General features: G+C 49.3%; 1 protein-coding gene across 1 annotated transcript in view; it reads right to left on the bottom strand.

The window, feature by feature from the left end:
* cdkal1 (CDK5 regulatory subunit associated protein 1-like 1) overlaps positions 1-12,500 on the bottom strand; it is a 44,422-nt gene that overhangs the window by 1,882 nt on the left and 30,040 nt on the right. Inside the window, exons 9-12 of the mRNA NM_200627.1 lie at positions 11,612-11,778; positions 9,746-9,891; positions 700-880; positions 1-49 (exon numbers count right to left, since the gene is read on the bottom strand). The exon at positions 1-49 is cut by the window's left edge and continues 14 nt beyond it. Of these exons, the coding sequence (NP_956921.1) occupies positions 1-49; positions 700-880; positions 9,746-9,891; positions 11,612-11,778 (543 nt within the window). The remainder of the gene's footprint in view (positions 50-699; positions 881-9,745; positions 9,892-11,611; positions 11,779-12,500) is intronic.

Raw genomic sequence — 12,500 nt, 5'->3', positions numbered from 1 at the left:
GCCTGTAGGAGTGGAAGAGCGCCGACAGTTCTTTGGTTCTTTGTTTCTTCTGTGGGAGAGGCAGAAGAGGAGAAGAGTGAGACAGAGGACACACACACACACACACACACACAGGAGCGTCAGCTGTGAGCTCAGCATCAGCGCTGTGTTCAGATGGAGAGGTTATACACACAGAGAACTCAGGCGTCAGTCCTCCACCTCTGACCCGAGATCAGTGTGTCTGATCGGCTTATATTCACATCACTCTCCTGCTCCGAGACCACCACAACACTGATCAACACATCTGCAGAGCTCGAGTTCAACACTGCCAATCTGGAGACGTCCAGCAGTGTGTGTGTGTGTGTGTGTGTGTGTGTGTGTGTGTGTGTGTGTGTGTGTGTGTCTACTGCTGTTATGTACAGTTCTCAATGACAGAGCAGTGCTGGTCTGAACACACACTGAGGTCAGATCTCACCATCTGCACGGCTCAGGGTCAGTGTTGGGTTATTCTCAGTGCTGGGTCACGTGTATCTTACTACATGCTCAGGTCAGGGTCAGTGTTGGGTTATTCTCAGTGCTGGGTCATGTGTATCTTACTACATGCTCAGGTCAGGGTCAGTGTTGGGTTAATGTGGGCCGCCAGTGTGCCCAGTCACAGGCAGGGTTAGGGTTGTGTTGTGTTGTTGTCAGTGTTGGGTTGTTGTGTAGTGTGTTTCTCACCACGTGCGCGGGCAGCTGCTGCATCAGGGCCGCCGGGGTGCCCGGTCGCGGGTAGAACTGGTTGATGAACAGGCTGGGGAAGCGGTAGCGCCGCACCAGCGCCAGCGTCTGCTCGAAGTCCTCATCCGTCTCTCCCGGGAAACCACAAATGATGTCTGTCGCTATGGTGATGCCTGGAACCCTGCGGAGACAGACAGGTCAGACCACTGTACATCACTCACACACACACACACACAATATCCACGTGTGTTTTTGTCTGTGTGCATGTGTGTGAGAGTGCAGCAGACTGGAGACGTTGACACACACACTCTCTCTTAAAGCGGAGGATATGAACATCACTGTTCAGTCATGCATTTTCTTTTCAGCTTAGTCCTTTTATTCATCTGGGTCGCCACAGTGGAATGAACTGCCAACTAATGTTGAGTTGAGAGTTTTCAGGGAAATATAGATCTGCATTCAGTCATTCAGCGGACACTACTGCCCATCACTCCAGACGGCTGGGCTTCTCTGCATTTGACCCAAAGTTGTGTCATTTCTGTGTTTCCATGGCAACAACACACACTCAGTTCAGCTAAATAAAACTCATCTTCATTAGCCGATCATCTCACACATCAGAGCTCCACAGCAGAGACAGCAGAGAGGACAGCACACACAGCACAACACATTCAGCAAAACGATGACATGTACATTTATTAAGCTGTATACGGTGTGCTGTCATATATATGTGTGTGTGTGTGTGTGTGTGTGTGTGTGTATGATACATAAGATTTAGTGTTGTCCACATGAATGAACCTGAGGCTGAACTCAAACTGAGGATAAATGGACTTGACAGCCTTTAACTGGAGCCAGTGTCTGAGTAAACTCTGAGGCCGTTTACACTTATGCATTTTCGTTTTAAAACGCGTAAGTTTTGCTACGGTTACACCATCCGTCCACACTACACCGCAGTTCTCAAACGCCGAAAAAGGAGTGTTTTGGAAACGCTGGAGAGGCCATGTTCATTCTGAAGCGCTGCTGCTGCGTCTCAGTGTGGATGAGGGAAAACGGAGACGTCTGAAAACGGAGGCGCTGCTGAGATTCGCTTGCTGATTGGGGCTTTTGTGTCATTGCGTATCCTTCCCTTATTCGTCAAGCCCCTATCACATGACTATAACACACGGCTTTAACACTACCGCAAGACAGTACTGTAAACAACAACATGGGCACAGAAACGGGAGCGCTGTTTGCACTATTGTCTGTTTTAGGCAGCATTGTGCAGTTATTCATTTGTTACGTTTAGTAACAACTCGACCTCGTCGTCTGTCCACAAATATACCTCTCTTGCTTTCTTCGCCATCGTGTTCATTGTTCAACTGGCGTTTGTTGACTAACAATAACCAAATGCCGAGTGAGACGCATGCTTCCTGTTTATACTAGAACACGCATGCCCAGAGTGCGCCAATGATCACATGATGTACGTTTATGGTGGCGTAGAGTGGATGGAGATATGTTCAGAGACGCTAGGTGAAACACTGGTGTGGACACGGATCATTTTTGATCTAAAACACCGTTCTAAAACTAAAACGCACTAGTGTAAACAGAGCCTGAGGGAGACGTCCTCCTCATCTGCATCAGTCTGATCACATTCACTGAGGAACGTCTCTTCAGCTGATGTGTGAAGAGCAAACACACACACATGCACACACATACGCGCACACACACACACACACACACGCACGCACGCACGCACGCACGCACGCACACGCACACACACACACCGCCAGTGTTTGCACTCTATTCCCAGCTGCAGTTAAATCTCTGCAGAGTGATTCCCGGCGGAGCTTCAGTGCGTTTAATTAAAGTGTGCTGGATATGCTCAGACTCTGCGTTAGATTGGTGAGCGCGGGGTTAGCCGGGTCTCTGAGCAGAACTCTCTCTCTCTCTCTCGTGGAGAATTAGCCTAATGTCTTTGTTTGCGGAGGCTCTGTCTGTGCGGGTGGTGTAATATTCATCTCTCGGCGTGAAGCTGCTGTCAGGAGACTGTATTTACACAACAGATGCTGGAGAGCACAGCGGATCAGATGAAGGAGCAAACAGCAGGACAACTGAGCTGAGCAGCAGAACAGCAGAACAGGAGAACAGGCAATCTGTGCTGGCAAACATTTACTCATGCCTGCGTCTCTGGGTGAACGAGGACACGTGGAGCGCCGGGCAAACACAGAGAGAACTAACATCAGCGCTGAAACATCCCAAACTCCTCACTGCAGTCCTCCAGTGATGAAGTGTGCACCTACAGCTGCTGTCTGAATCTGCTCTCTCTGATCCCAGAACAGTGTTCCCCAGCACCAGCACCAATTAGAGGATCAGTAGAGTTATGCTGGACAGATCTGACCAATCACAGTCTGTAGAAGACACACAGAAGGAAACACACTGCAGATACTCCTGAAACCTGAACCAGCGCTAAACCGTACTGTACACACGGGTTACGGGTTCACAAGGTCAGAACTCCAGGATCTCGAGCGTTAGACACGGAGCAGCAGCAGATTCAGACGCAGCAGATGAGCGCAAGGGCAACTGATCTGCTATTCATCAACACACACACACACACACACACACACACACACACACACACACACACACACACACACACACACACACACACACACACACACACACACACACACACACACACACACACACACACACACACACACACACACACCTGGAGGCCTTTTTGGCTCATGTGAGGCATGGTAAAAACAATCATTGTTCAGCAAATGGATTCCGGCCTCCTGAACCTGCACACACCTACATTTAGAGAAGCTGTTGACACACCTGAACACAGGTAAAGTGCACACACACATTCAGCATCAGTGTTTCTGTGAGAGAATCACCATCTCGTCACTGAGATCCTCATCATCCCAGTGCTGGAGATCCAGCCGTTTCTCCAGTGTGTCTGCTCTGTAGATGTGTGTGTGTTTCTCCAGTGTGTCTGCTCTGTAGATGTGTGTGTGTTTCTCCAGTGTGTCTGCTCTGTAGATGTGTGTGTGTTTCTCCAGTGTGTCTGCTCTGTAGATGTGTGTGTGTTTCTCCAGTGTGTCTGCTCTGTAGATGTGTGTGTGTTTCTCCAGTGTGTCTGCTCTGTAGATGTGTGTGTGTTTCTCCAGTGTGTCTGCTCTGTAGATGTGTGTGTGTTTCTCCAGTGTGTCTGCTCTGTAGATGTGTGTGTGTTTCTCCAGTGTGTCTGCTCTGTAGATGTGTGTGTGTTTCTCCAGTGTGTCTGCTCTGTAGATGTGTGTGTGTTTCTCCAGTGTGTCTGCTCTGTAGATGTGTGTGTGTTTCTCCAGTGTGTCTGCTCTGTAGATGTGTGTGTGTTTCTCCAGTGTGTCTGCTCTGTAGATCAGGAGTGTGTGTTTCTCCAGTGTGTCTGCTCTGTAGATGTGTGTGTGTTTCTCCAGTGTGTCTGCTCTGTAGATGTGTGTGTGTTTCTTCATTCTCTGCCCTGCAGCGCTCCACAGTTGATTCCTCAGTGAATTCTCCAGCTCGGGGCTCATAAATCTCCTCAAACTCAGACTCAGACGTCAGTGTGTTTAAGCGTGGTGTACTGTGAGCAAACAGCTTCAGGACATGAGCTCTCGCTCGCTGATTAAAGCTTGAGGAAAACTCAGAAATAAGAAAAGTAGTTGTGGAACACGATCACAGTCTCCAGGATCACCGGCTGCTTGGTGAGACGCTCTGAGTTTATCTGCTCTACTGACGGCAGGTGTGTTTCCTACAGTCGGCTCCTGTGCGATACACACACTCAGTCCAGTCACAATCCCTGAACTAACAAAGCCTGTCTGTAAACGTGTAAGCCTTAAACTCATCCATTCCTGCAGGATGGAGCTGCACAGGGGCTGGTGGCGTTCAGTCTCCCGTGCTCAGTGTTTGACATTTCACTTTGCCACCGCGGCACATTTATACTTTAAGAGAAGACGGAGAGGAAGGTGATGCGAGGACGTCTCCATACGCCCTCCACAAAGGGCAGATCTTCCCACAGGACATCATTATCTCCATCTGTCTTCTGTGTGTTCTGGAGCCGCCGCGGTGCTCCTGCTGATCTGTATGGACTGGCGCAGGGCTGTGTCTGGAGAACAGAACTGGATGAATGCAGGAGATGTGCTGCGTGATCTTGCATCTCCTGCAGCTGATGCTCGTCTCTGAGGTGCCGATACAAATCCTCAATGTGACGATACAGATGCTTGAGGTGGTGGTGCGGGTCACTGGGGTGCCGATGCAGATCTTCAAGGTGCTGATACAGATCCCTGAGCTTCTGATGCATGTTTCTGAGGTGTTAATATGAGTGACTGAGGTGTCAATACAGATCTCTGAGGTGCCAATATGGGTCTCTAAGGTACTTATATGAATCTCTGAGGTGCCGATGCGGGTCCCTGAGGTGCATGTGTGGGTCTCTGAGCTACCAGTGCTGGTCTCTGCAGTTCCCATACAGGTCTCTGAGGTGACAGTATGGGTGCCGATATGTGTCTCTAAAAGGTCAGAATGGGTCTCTGTAAAGCAGATAAGGGACTCTGAGGTGCTGATGCGGGTGTTTGAGGTGCCAGTATGGGTCTCTAAGGTGCTGATCTGGATCTCTGAGGGGCCGATGTGGGTCTATGAAGTGTAAGTATGGGTCACTGAGATGCGGGTCTCTGAGGTGTCGATACGGGTCTCTGAGGTGCCACATTATGACCAGCTCTATCAGCATTACATGGAAATAAATTGTCAAGTTGGTTTGTTATTGAACTTCACAGCAAATATTTCTTATAAAGTGGAGAATAAATGCTGACCCTAACTGGCAGTGGAGCAAACGAGCCCTTAATTCAACAGATAAAGACAGACCAGGCCTAACAAACCCTGCTCAGACTAACCAGAGTCTCCTATGGATTTCCCTTTAGTTGCTTTATTTAAACTGGAAAGGCCTATAAAGAATAAAGACCTTTTAGGGAATAAAATCTTTCACATTTCAGTCATGCACAGATAAAACACATCTCCTCCCTTCAAAACCATCTCCCAGAGCCAGTTCTGAACAGGCAAAACCACACACAGATCCAGTGTGTCTGATGCGGAGAGATCTCACCAATATCATTCCCAACAGCCTCAGTCAGAATGTGCATACGGTAAGAGGACGTTATGTTGAATACTTGCCGTTTGTGTTGAAAACAGAGGTAAGCTGAACGGTTGTGTGTGAACACCTGAGTGAAGGAGATCTGCTGTTGTGTGTCAACACTGCGGATCCGCTCTCTACACGGCTGATCACATCCACAACACCACAACACTCCTCAACACGGCTGCGATGTCCAGTGTACATCAGACAGAGAGAAGCACACGCATCCAGCGCTATACACATGCTGAGTGAACACAGCCTCCGCTGATTGGAGATCAGTCACTGCATTAAACTAAACTGGCCCAGAGAGCCCATGCCAAGACAAACACACCAGCAGATTAAGAGAACATCGGCAGCGGTTTGACGGCACAAGATGGAAATCCTCACAGCTCAGACACTAATAGAAAACACTCTGCAAATCCTCACAAGATATGGAGGTAGAACCGATCACTAATGGAAACACATTAGCAAGATATTCTTAAAATAAGGGCAAAATAATTTAGCAGATGAGAATAATATTAAAAAATATTCATTCAGACCCTTTTATTAGGCTAATAATGGACAGAACACGCGACACAAACACAATGTGCTGACTGCAGTCCACTTGTTTTTGTTTTGTTTGTGTTTTCAGATCCAGGTGTGTGCATGTGTGTGTGTGTGTGTGTGTGTGTGTGTGTGTGTTGAGGATCTGCAGTGTCCTGAGCTCTCTCCGCCGCTGTATTGAACACAGCCGTTGGAGCAGAATAAAGGCAGCTGTGTGGACGTCTGCAGCTGCTGTTCCAGCCTTTATTCTGGAGGAGTTTCTAACACAAACACGTCTCTTTCTCTCGGTGAATGGAGGTCAGCACATGCGTCACGGTTTCTCTTGTCCTGTTTGCATTCTGCTGTTTATTTACTCACCTGCGCTCGTCAAGCATGTGTCACAGCAGGGATCCAGTTTCACCGCTGTCCTGACACGCTAAACTAAAGCCCTCAACAACAGCCTGCAGACTCCTGCGCAGAGCAGAGCTTCCTGAGGGTTAATCAGCAACCAACGAGAGACGGAGAGCTCGACTACAATATCTGCCGGGGGTCTGGAAACTCACACAGGCCCACACTTCAGACTCAGCTCTCAGTTCAAGACCAACCCTGAGCTGTGTTCTGGCTTCTGTTGTGCTGTACGGTGTCCACACATTCATATTGACCTGGATATCCTGAAACGGCTCTTCCTCTGCTGTGATAATCAGACACTGATGAAAACACACAGCGATGGTGAACACTGTACAGGCCGGGACTTTCTAAACTTCTGCTTTTTAATTTTTAGACCATTCACAGGCTGAAATTATACCGAAATTATACACAACTACACAGAGCAGTGATTTCAAGGGTTAGCCAGAGTCCTCCATGTTCCACAACACAACACAACACAACACAACACAACACAACACACTGTGTTACCCACTACACAAAACAACCTGACATTATGAGAACCACACAGAAGACAGGAGTGAGCACCTCTTTAACTCTCCCAGATCAATTTTTAGGATATAAAACTGTTCAGAACTGACAAACTACCACCCAGAACAGACTTCTCAGACGTCTACAAACAAACAAACATACAAACAAACAAACAGACAAACAAACAAACAAAAAACAAAAACAAACAAACAAACAAACAAACAAACAGACAAACAAACAGACAGACAAACAAACAAACAAACAAACAAACAAACAAACAAAAAACAAAAACAAACAAACAAACAAACAAACAAACAGACAAACAAACAGACAAACAGACAGACAGACAAACAAACAAACAAACAAACAAACAAACAAACAAACAAACAAACAGACAAACAAACAAACAAACAAACAGACAAACACAGTTAAAGAAGAAGTAGGGCTGAATAATTATACTAATGGGGCTGAATAATGAATCGCTGAAGAGCCCAGGCTGATGAAGAGCCGGAGCTGACGTAGAGCTGAATGTACAGCGGGCTGATGGCAGAGCCCTGCAGCACACCGAGATGAAGAATGGAGAAACACGACCGTCTCAGCTGAAGCTCAGTGTTTGAGTGGTCATCATCACTCTGACCTGCCGTCTCTTCTGTACTAAACCAGTCAAGGAAAGCAAACTATTAGATAAAGCTTCCAAAGCAAGCTATCAGCCAGAGTTAATGAAGCGTTCCTGATCCTCCTCTGCTGTGATCAGGCCTAGAGGAGCTGGAGTACAGCCGCTCCACCACTTCTGCCTTTCAGTCTTTGTTATATTAGAGTCTGCTGATGTTCAGGGGATCTGTGAAGCCACACGGGTCTACAGCAAGAGGATCACTCCAGCAGAACCAAGACCAGAGTTCCACACAGATCTCAAACCAGACCTTTCCAGAGATCAGACGCTATTGTGCAAACAGCTTTGGCATAATTTCTAGAAAGCACACACACACACACACACACACACACACACACACACTCATCACACTACAGTGAAACGGCTGTTTATGTCATGATGATCATCAAGTTATTCCTGTTAAACTGACAGACGACACAAGCTCAGCACGTGGAGGACTGCAGAAGCAGAGCCAGGATCAGCGCTCGGTGTGTGTGTGTGTGTGTGTGTGTGTGTGTGTGTGTGTGTGCAGCACCTCCAGTGTTTCAGAAACAGCCAGAGCATCATCCATCGTTGACTTCATGCCTGTCCTTTATCAATCTAATGTAATCACAGCATTAAAACACACATCTACACCAGACAAACACGGAGGAACACACATCAATGATGAACAGAGAGAGTTTCAGCACACACACACACACACACACACACACACACACACACACACACACACACACAACAGAACAGACGGTTCCTGCTCATGTTTCATCGCCCCAGGGAGCAAACTCCTGTCCCACATGCGGCACACCTAAAACCGGTTCTGCAGTGCGTGTGTGTGTGTGTGTGTGTGTGTGTGTGTGGAAGAGAGAGCACAAGAAGTGCCGCAGATACTGAAAACACTGCTCTGGGGCCCTCCTGTGCGTGACAGAGTGTGTGTTACAAGACGTTTATTACTGTGTGAGTGTGTGTGTGTGTGTGTGTGTGTGTGTGTGTTTGCGAGAGAGAGTGTGTGTGTGTGTCCTGTGACTCAGCGTTTGACAACACACAGTGACTCATACAGAGACGTGAACAGAGTTTAATCCAGCCGGACTGAAAGCAGAGGCGGGAAGACCAGCGCGGGAACCAGAGCGGCTACAGGACACACACACACACACACAAACCTGCAGTCACGCAGAGGGAGAGATCAGAGCGCGAGGCAGAGCGGGAAACACACACGGGCGTCACTCCCCCAAGTGCCACTCTTTCTCTCACTCGCACACACGCGCACACACACGCAAGCACGCACGCAAGCACGCACGCACGCAAGCACGCACGCAAGCACGCACGCACGCACGCACGCACACACGCACACACACACACACACTGGACGTGATCACTGCAGTATAGAGAACAAGAAGATCATAGAAGATCAATACCAACCGGCTGCAGGAGCTTTATCCTGATTATGACACAGCTGCTGGCCACAACACACTGACCTGACCTGAGCTGAGCTGAGTGAACTGAACTGTTCAATATTTATATATATGATGAAGAACAGCTTAATTATTAACCAGACCCTGCATTACACACACACTACACACAAACAAACAGACCAAAACAGCTTCAAATGCCATGTGTGTGTAAATATGTATGTGTGTGTAAATGTGTATGTGTGTGTGTGTGTGTGTGTGTGTGTATGGATGATCGTATTCACTGACGGTGACTCTCAGTTCTCAGTTGAGTGTGTGTTATTCAGCGGGGGTTATCTGGGAATAACAGACCTTGAAATGTCAAGACTGACCAATCAGAATCCAGTATTCCTGACAGTGAGTACTGCTGAAGCGTGAGGAATGACCCACCTCTCCTTCAGGTAGTCCACCAGGTGTGTGAAGTCGGCGCAGCAGTACTCCCTCCGCATCTCCATCAGCACACTGTCAGACGCAGACTGCAGCGGCACATGCAGGAAGGAGAAGACGCGCGGGTGCTGCAGGATACGGGACATCTCCTGCGGAACACACACACACACAACACTGATTACACACACACACACACACACACACACACTGCAGCGGCACATGCGGGAAGGAGAAGACCTGTGGGTGCTGCAGGATGCATCTCCTGCAACACACACTTTATCAGGACCCCAGGGCTCTGCTGGTGCTCAGGCACATAATAACTCAACAGCAGACTCTATTCTTCATCATTCTAGCTGAAGAAACACACACACACACACACACACACTTCAGACAGACTACAGCTGATCGCCATCATTACACTCCACTGTGCTGTACAGTGTCGTGTCTGCACTGTGTGTGTGTTTGTGTCTGTGTGTGTGTGTGTGTGTGTGTGTGTCTGCATCACACAGCACTATCACAGCATTTAATTAGACTGGAGAATAGCCACTGATTAGCAGAGCAGAGGAATCAGGCTTATCTGCACAGAGCCTCACAGTCACATGACCAACACACACACTGCAGGACGGAGACGCACACACTGCTGATCAGCTTCATCAGTGTGTGTGTGTGTGTGTGTGTGTGTGTGAGGAAAGAGAGATGTGTGGACCTCCACAGTTCAGTCCATCAGATGTGCAGCTCTGGGGAATCTCCATCAGTTGTGTTGAGAGCCGCTAATTTCAGCCCAAACACAGCTCATTTACATATTAATGAAGCGCCAGAGACTCTGCTCATTAGGGGTTTAATCTAGCGCTCTGGAGACGTGTGTGTGTGCGTGAGTGTGTGTGTGTGTCTAGCAGACGCTGTACCGGTGAGCTCCTCCTCCACAGTCGTGACGGTGTGAGCGGTGTCTCCTCTGAGTCTGCTGCTCTCTCCATGACTGATCATCTGCAGAGCGCTGGGCTGGGCTGGGCTGGGCTGGGCTGGGCTGGTCACACTGCAGCACTGAACTCAGCCTCAGTGCTGTTCACTACACTACACACACCCTCCACAAGAGGGCGACACACACAACACCATCTGAACGCTGTCCCGCCCCCAAACCACAGCCAATCAGCTGTTAAGGGCGGAGCAGTGAGGAAGAGCAGACGGCTATTGGCTGCTGTGATGATGACATCACTGACCCGCAGCGTCTGAGGTCTCCCTGAGGTCCGCGGATGGATCGCTCGTATACCTGCAGGTCAGCTGACAGACGCGGCTTTAATCTGCTCTGGCAGAGTATCGAAGACCGTTCTGGCCAATCACAAACACTTCTGTTGAACTCCTGAACACAATGACCAATCAGCTCATGACCCACTCTCTCATTGGCTGGACCACTGATTTCCCCCCAATCACAGCTGGAGCTCCTCAGACCAGGCTAACCTCCTGCAGTGTGAACGAGGCGTTAGCGACACATCGCATGTGCTAATCATCGCTATTGCTAAACGCTAATGCTGCTGAATGACCCTCAGAAACTGTGTGTGTGTGTGTGTGTGTGTGTGTGTGTGTGTGTGTGTGTGTGTGTGTGTGTGTGTGTGTGCGTGCGTGCGTGCGTGTGACGAGAGATCAGATTCCAGCAGAAACTAAGCAGGATCTCAGGGAGAGCGCACAAAAACACACTGCCTGAAACACACATCAAGCACACACACACACACACACGCACGCAAGCATGCACGCACACACAGACACACACACACACACACACACAGACACAACACACAGACAGACAGACACACACACACACACACACACACACACACACACACACACACAGACACACACACACACTGACAGTACCTCCAGGTGCTCCAGGATGTAGGGGGGGTTGGTCATGCCCAGGCGCAGCATGGCTCCCTCAGGGATCTCCTCCACCAGCCTCCACAGCAGTGTGGGCAGATCAGAGCCGATGTCCCGTCCATACGCACCGGTGTCCTCACTGGTCAGCCAGATCTCACACACACCCTCTGTGGAGAACAGAACACACACACACACACACACACACACACACACACAAACACACAAACACACACACACACAATATCAGCCACAGTGTAAGACGTCTCACACACACTGTCTGCAGGACAACAGCAAGCGCAGAGTGAGCTGCATCAGTGAAGGTTACTGAGAGTCACAGTGGAGGACACAGACAGAAGGTCTCTGAGACTGAAGGGGTGCTCATGTGTCTGTGTGTACCGTCAGTTTTCTGTCACCCCTTAACACAAACACACTCCTGGTGGGTGTCCTGGTGGCCGAGGTGGGTGTCCTGGTGGGTGTCCTTGTGGCCGGGGTGGGTGTCCTGGTGGCCGGGGTGGGTGTCCTGGTGGCCGGGGTGGGTGTCCTGGTGGCCGAGGTGGGTGTCCTGGTGGCCGGGGTGGGTGTCCTTGTGGCCGGGGTGGGTCTCCTGGTGCTGGTGTGGGTCTCTGGGGTGGGTCTCCTGGTGCCGGGGTGGGTTCGCTACATTCCACACCATTAAACAGGATGAATAGTCAGTGAAATTACTGTTGGCAAGTGCAGTAATGACAGAATAGGCTGGTTGACGAGTAGTGATCATGATGAGTTATCTGACAGATCCCAGATCAGGAAGCAGCCATTACTGGAATATTAATGACTGCTTGTCCCAGTGCCAGAGTAGACACACCTGCAGGACAGGCAGAAGCACAGCTGGAGAGAGCTGGAGATGGAGCAA

Source organism: Danio rerio, chromosome 16, assembly GCF_049306965.1.
Source record: "Danio rerio strain Tuebingen ecotype United States chromosome 16, GRCz12tu, whole genome shotgun sequence".
Lineage (NCBI taxonomy): Eukaryota > Metazoa > Chordata > Actinopteri > Cypriniformes > Danionidae > Danio > Danio rerio.
Note: the sequence above shows the minus strand (reverse complement) of the source record. Positions and strands in the feature narration are given on the sequence as shown.